The sequence below is a fragment of the Morone saxatilis genome, unplaced genomic scaffold (assembly GCF_004916995.1).
Source record: "Morone saxatilis isolate NCDOM2014 unplaced genomic scaffold, NCSU_SB_2.0 Contig23, whole genome shotgun sequence".
NCBI classification, from domain to species: Eukaryota; Metazoa; Chordata; class Actinopteri; family Moronidae; genus Morone; species Morone saxatilis.
Genome location: NW_023339796.1, coordinates 7,416,400 through 7,423,273, shown reverse-complemented (window position 1 = coordinate 7,423,273; position 6,874 = coordinate 7,416,400). Strand labels below are relative to the sequence as shown.

Below are 6,874 nucleotides of genomic sequence, written 5' to 3'. Positions count from 1 at the left end.
AAAACATTATTTATTTAGTTTTAAATTGAGTTTTTATGCTTAGTCCTTCAGGCTTCTCAACAAAAACAGTACAAACAAGATTTCCATGAAATGTGCCCATGTCCCTCACATTGTATCAATCCTCATGACTCCCTGAGCTTTCATAAAGTGCGTTTATCAATAACTAATGGCTAGATTTTTATAACATTTGTACAAGAAATGTTAAATGTGATGAACAAATTTGAGCATATTTATGTTCCATAGAGAAGGAATCCTTTTTTATTTTTAAAAACAACAATATTTTTATTTGCTTCACCTTCGAGATAAAATGCCATGAACCACATGACCACTACTAATAAAGATAAAGGATTTTATTGATTGCTATTTGAAGAACTGACCTATCATAGACCTCAATTACAGTCTATGGCTTCTGTCTCTCAACTATCAGGTATCAGTGTTATTAATAAAAGCTGTCGAGTTGATTTTCCTCAACAGAACTCACTCTGCTCTCTTCCCAGTCTTCCCTGCTTACCGGTTCACAGCTTCCCGTATCATCGCCATCCATGTGATGCGTTCCTCCCTGGAGCCCGTGTGGATCTCGTACATTTCCGGCATGCTGATGGTGCACGCGCAGATAAGGAACATGGCTTTGTCGTCATGAGCCACTTCCCTAACTATCAGCCTTTGAAGGGAGATCACTGATGGTTTGTTATCCTGCATGAGCCACAATAATACAGCAGCTGTTATTATTATTCTTATCACAATCAGTGCTGGATCATTTATATTATGGAAGATATGATCATATCTGGATGTAATGGTTTAAAGAAAAGAAGCTGTGTCTTGGGACAAGGAAAAGGTATAAAATAGTGTTTGGCCAGAACTCACCACAGCAGCAAACACAAGCTTCTGATCTTTCTCTTGTAAGAGGAGGAGCACGTCTGACAGCAGCACAGCTTGGACGTCTGCAGGGAGACAAATGCTGCTCAGCATCAAAACAACACAAACACTCGATGTTTTGACTCAAGCTGCTACGGAAGATGAAGACATGACACAACCTTTCCATCATGTGTGACAGTTAATCTTTGAAGCTTAGGTAATGACATAAAAATATGTTGCCATACTGGTTTCTCTGAATCTTTCGGTTTTCACAAAAGCAATTTGACCCCAAGTTGAACCTCTTATTACGATAAATGACAAGAAAAAGTACAAATGTCTGCCCTATAAGACTGCAGTAAACCACTGAGTTTAATCTAAATCAGTCCAGTGTGTACACATATGTATGTACGTACACACAAAGACACACTTTGGTTTACAATTTGACCTTTGGTGACCCCATTAGGGAAATCGAAAACAGTAGCTGGAAACATGTAAAAGTTTTGTGTCATGTGCAAAAGGATGAGAAGAATCTGAATGAGTAGAGAACGATGCAGTTTCCATATACAGTGGATGTATTGCAGAATACAATTTAGTCATTTTTAAATGTATAAAACAAGCTTTGTGCTTTTTCCTTGTTGGAATAATATGCAGTTATTAAATACTTGTTCCGCCTTCTCACAAAGATACCGCCGTAATTATTCTGTCATTTAATCATCATCTCTTGCACAAGGAAATAAAATAGTTTGATGATCTAGGAAGTTGTGAATGAGCTATGTTGTTGGAAGATTCTTCAAGTCTGATTAACCTATTAAAAAGTGTTTTCAAAGAAGATTTATTTCCTTTGCAGTGCAGGGAACCACACACGTTCACGAATGCTTACACTAAGAATATCCAGTAAAACACTTTACTTTAATGGTCATTGACTAAGCCACAGACAAACAGCCACAATGTGAACTCGTCACAAACCTTTTTGTCTACCAGAGGACTTCCAGGTGACGGTGCCTTCACGCAGCAGCATCCTGTCTCCCTGGATCAGATCCTCCCTGCGGAACAGCTGTCCGTCCCTCATCCGACCCTGAGATTTTGGCTCCAGGCGCAGACTTATCTCTCTCAGACGAGCTGCTTTCTCGTATTCACTGACCTGATCGTTCACCTGGGAGATGGTGTCTTTGATCAGTGCCAAACCCTGTACCAGAGACTTGTACTCTTCTGTGTCAGCTGAAAGGAAAATGATATAATTTAGGTAACCCAACTGGATTTCTTAAAGGTCTACTGATGAGTTTAACACTGAGAACTTGAGCATAAATGTGAAAACTATAATGACTTGTGGAGCTGCAGGTAAGTGATGAGGGCTGAGAGTTTACCTTCAGTGTTCTGTATGATCCGCTCCACCAGGATGGGATATTTTGTGATGCGTTGAGTCACCAACATAAAACACTCAGGGATTCCCAACCTTCGCACGAGGGACACCTGACCTATTTTCTGTCGTTAAAAGAAAAAGGTTTTTCAAGACTTGCATCACTCCTGCCTTTCTCCTCTAAGCTGTAAACGGTCTTAAGTGAAGCAGCACAGACTATTTTCCTTTTGTGGGTTTCAACATTGTTGGTGGAAATGTCACTGTTGAGGCCAGTCTCTTAGATACTGCTACTGGTGGTCCAGGTATGCACCTAATTCAATTCAATTTCTTGTTTTTGCCAATTCCAGAGCCTCTCTGCAAACAACCACAGGCTTTACTGTGTCTAGAAAATCAAATACATACACTGACCAATAAGTGAAGACTGCTTACCCTCATAAGGATCTGCAGTTTCTTGTTGTTCTGCAGCTGCTCTTTATAGAAGCTGATGGCTTCATTGTGATGACTGCAGAAAAGACTGTAGTACGCCATCATTCCTTCTCCCAGCTCACCTGAAAACTAACACAAAAAAGGAAAAAAAGATAGAGATATAAATAATAGATAAAATATTTGTAAAAAGGATACGATTTAATAGTAAAGGAACAATGTTGCATTGAAGTTACTGCCAATGTATCAAAATCCATGAAAAGGTAGCATCTCTCAAACTAATCAAATCGAGGACAAAATACTAATTTTACTGTTTTTTTGGCTCGCATAAACAAAACAAAAAACGCTTGGCTTGCACATTTCGGCACAGAGCCTTCATCAGAGTGTTTGAAGTATATGTTTAATTCAGCAAATGTTAAATAAAATCCTCTTTTTACCTGCAGTGCTGCAAAGGCTATAATTCAGAACAGAAAGCTCTGGTGTATCGGTGCTTTTATGTTATTCTAATTGCTCAGTAAGGAAAATCCCCATTACCACAGGAGCAAAAATGCTTCTCCAGGAAAGTGACAAAACATAATCCCTGTGCTTATTGAGCAAAGACACACCCGTCTGCAGTCTCTTATAGTGCGTTTCAGACATACCAACTACTCCTATGGACACCTGTACACTCAGCACTCGCAGAGAGAGTGGTTGGGTGGGTGGATGAACATAGATGAACATACTAGATAATGAGCAAGGTCCAGTTTAGCAGGAAAAACAGGGCTTTACTATAAACACAATTATTTATTCCTAAATATAGCCTCAATTTTAGATAATTGATTATGAAAACCTCAAACCAGTTCTTGTATTTGTGGCTGTCACAATATTAAACAATGTCAGTGCTGTGTGTTGGGCTGTAAGGACACCTGGGAGCAATGGTAGCAACTTATGTACACCTTATATTTAAAAATGGAGGTCGCCCACATAGGAAAACGTTGTCACTTATTTCAATCTCTGACAACTGAATTGCTGGTTAAGGTAGCAGACTGTTTGTTGTAGCCCTCTGTGTGTAGATATGTAAACATTGCATTGAGTAGACTGTGAACCTGTTCACCCTGTGTGTAGGTGAATCTGAGCGTTTTAGTTGTGCAAAATATAAAATGGAGGACATAAAGTGTAATAATGTAATCATTTGGATCAAGAACATTTGGATAATGTTGATCTGTTTAAAGTAAATTCATGATCCTTTTGAAGACCATCCCTTTCCCTTCAGTTGTTTTGCAGAAGACATGCATGGAAAAGTACCTCTACCCTGCTGTGATGTTGTCATACAAACTTTACTGCCATTTTAACCTGAAGGTGAGTAAATAATGACACATCCATTTAAAAAGGACTATTTCTTAAACTTTGTATGTTTGCAAACAAACTTTCCCTCAGAGGAACCGATGATACCCCTCGTCTCTACTCTCTCTCTGTTGCAACACGTTGATTTAAGAAGCCAGCTGTGGCTTTAAAATGACTCTACGCTACCTGAGAGATGAGAATATCCCCCAGTTGTGTGATCTGGTAGTTGTTTGGGCTTCCTTCCTCTTGACTTTCATTTTGGCGTACTTTGAGGCAGTTAAGGAAGTGCTGGTGGAGGATGAGCAGAGGCTCCACTCCAGTAAAGAGTCGCTCCAGTCTGGTCTCTTCTATCAGCAAAGACTGCCTCAACTCATGCATGTAGACATGGAGAAGGATTTTTAAGGTGCGTACATGGTGCATCTCCGTCTGGATCAACTCTAGGAAGTTGATAAAGAGGGATACCTTGATTAGTATATTTGAAAGAGGTTCAAGGTTCAATACCTGAAACATGTAGGAAAACACATGTGGCATACAATGACAATAACATCTGGATACTCAACAACTTGTGTGTTTGAGCAAGGCATTTAGCTCTAAACTGGACTAGTGAACACAAAAAGAACTGCTGCTGAAGATGCAACAAAAACAAAACCATGAAAGTTAATACAAGTAGCCCAACAGGTAAAAGCTGGAAAAATGTGTTAACCATTAAAAGGCCCTCTGAGTTAAACAATTATACAGTGCAATAACAGTGCAATACTATGTTCTCTGCCATCAGTAATCAAAGATTTATCTTCTTTTTAACAGGTGATTGACATAAGAAAGACAATTTAGGAGATGATAAGCGATTACTGAAAATACAGTTTGTTTTTTGGATTCAGGGCTCATTCTTTAACAGATTATCCATTAACAGAGTCAGCGGATTAAATTTACCATAGATGACATCCTGTCTTTGACCAGCCTCTTTGTTCAGGGCCTTCAAGTAGTTCTGGTCCACCGCCGCACTCCATGACTCCGCCTCCAGGTTCTGGGCATTAACCTCGAGCTCGCCTTGCAGCAAAGCGTAATGGGAATCTGGATGACACATAGAAAGTCACACTAGGACTTTTATCGCCCAAAACAAGTCTTGTGCTTTGTGGTCATATGAGTGTGTATCTCAGTGATTCATTACTGGTCAGGTTACAGGTTATTTTTAATCATTTTTAAATGTCTTACTTCTGCAACATAATTTTCTTTATATGGGATCAGGTTTAGTTGTTTCATACCGTTTCACTACTTACAAAAATACAGGAACAAACATAAATCTATTCAAAGAAAATATAAGTATTGAAGCTGCTTCTAACTGTGGATTTTTAATTTAAAATGGCTGAATTACACATTACACATATTATTGACCTTTCTATAAGCCGATTATTAAGAAAAAATATGATGAAATAAACAGCATTGAGTATCTATATCCTTGTGTTAGATAATTTTTATTGATGTTTAATATTGTCAATTCTTTTTTATTCCCTGCCTAAGATGACATTTATGAGATCCCTTTCACTAGATCAAAAACTGAAAAAAGCTCCGATTACAAAAGCTTTCTTTTGCACACCATAAGGTGTTACTGAGAGGTAGATAGGATACAAACTCTTGACTGGGAAGAAATACAGTTTACACACTGATGGTCACTTGTACTGACTTTAACTATATGAATTTAACCAGATTACCATTATAAAGTGAGTTAAAGTGGTCAACAGTGTGTGAGATTCCTTGGTTCCTTTGTACGGTGTCACATACATTTCATAAGAGATAATTAAACTTAAAATAAATAAAAGACTAGGCCATCCAAATTAAAACTACAAAGTTTCCTGATCCTGCTGTTGTGACAAAGGTACAGGGAGCTTTCAGCAGTTTCTCATCCTGCCGACGGCGACCAGCTGACCTTCTAGGTTGATGGGCTCAGCCAAGGAGGAAGCCAGAGACACAGAGTCCTCAGTGGTGGGCTTAATACGAAGGCCTTCGACCTCCTCCATCTGCACCGGACCAGATCTAGTTGGTATGTGATGATGAGATAAAGCTCAATGGGTAAAAGTGATTTCAGCGCACAAACAAAAAAAAAAAAAAAAAAACACACACTCTAACAGGCCAACAATAAACCCGGATTTGTATTTCAGCTGCTAACTCTTGACTGGAAAACACTCTGTCATGTAGAGTATGAGGAAAAACTAAATTAAGACACTGCCAGTTGTGCTGTGAATGTAGCCTAAGACACAGGGTGCATGATGGAAATGAGTTCTTAAAATACATGTTCACCAACCTGTGGCTTGTGTTGTTGTAAGAGGAGGAACCAGACTGAGCACTGTCCTTTTTAGGGGTGACGGTCATGCCTGGACTGGGGAAGCAGGCACGGAGGCCATAAGAGGCTGGGGGAGAAAGTCTCTCCCCAGAGCTGAGAGAGAGCAAGAGCAAAATGGGAGATGTTGATTATTATTTGGGGCTTTTTGCTTATTTTATTAGATAGGAACAGCTGAAGAGAGACAGGAAAGGGCGGGGGGACAGAGGGGAAGGAGGCCCAGGGCTCTTAGTACATGGTCCACACTATCAGGTGAGCTGCAGGACGTCAAAGAGTTTTTTATTCAATAGTAAATGCAGATAAATGTACCTTTATTTTTTGTTTCTGAGAGCACTTTGTTGTCTCACAACCCCTTAAACAGACAGGAAAGAACTGTGAATGGAGAGTGCATTTCATGCGGCTGAATCCAAACAGGTTGTTGCAAAACTAATCTAGTCCTGTAGAGAGGGAACTGGTTTGACAGATTGCAACAGCACAGCTCAGGTCAGACCAGCTCTCAGGCAAAGACACAACAAAAGAAAACACAGCGGCTACAAACGTTGTATATTACAGTGACCCGGGTACAGTAACTGTCTGCAGTT

The 6,874-nt window shown here is 39.5% G+C and overlaps 1 protein-coding gene across 2 annotated transcripts in view; it reads right to left on the bottom strand.

Annotated features, from left to right (window-relative positions):
* arhgef18a (rho/rac guanine nucleotide exchange factor (GEF) 18a) overlaps nt 1-6,874 on the bottom strand; it is a 19,131-nt gene that overhangs the window by 6,871 nt on the left and 5,386 nt on the right. The window contains exons 3-12 of one of the 2 annotated variants that reach the window (XM_035670072.1): nt 6,603-6,645; nt 6,258-6,389; nt 5,883-5,989; nt 4,889-5,029; nt 4,145-4,395; nt 2,642-2,767; nt 2,220-2,337; nt 1,822-2,073; nt 865-941; nt 512-693 (exon numbers count right to left, since the gene is read on the bottom strand). In XM_035670072.1, coding sequence (XP_035525965.1) covers nt 512-693; nt 865-941; nt 1,822-2,073; nt 2,220-2,337; nt 2,642-2,767; nt 4,145-4,395; nt 4,889-5,029; nt 5,883-5,989; nt 6,258-6,325 — 1,322 coding nt within the window. In that variant the 5' untranslated portion in view covers nt 6,326-6,389; nt 6,603-6,645. The remainder of the gene's footprint in view (nt 1-511; nt 694-864; nt 942-1,821; nt 2,074-2,219; nt 2,338-2,641; nt 2,768-4,144; nt 4,396-4,888; nt 5,030-5,882; nt 5,990-6,257; nt 6,390-6,602; nt 6,646-6,874) is intronic. The other variant, XM_035670073.1, reaches the window with a different exon arrangement.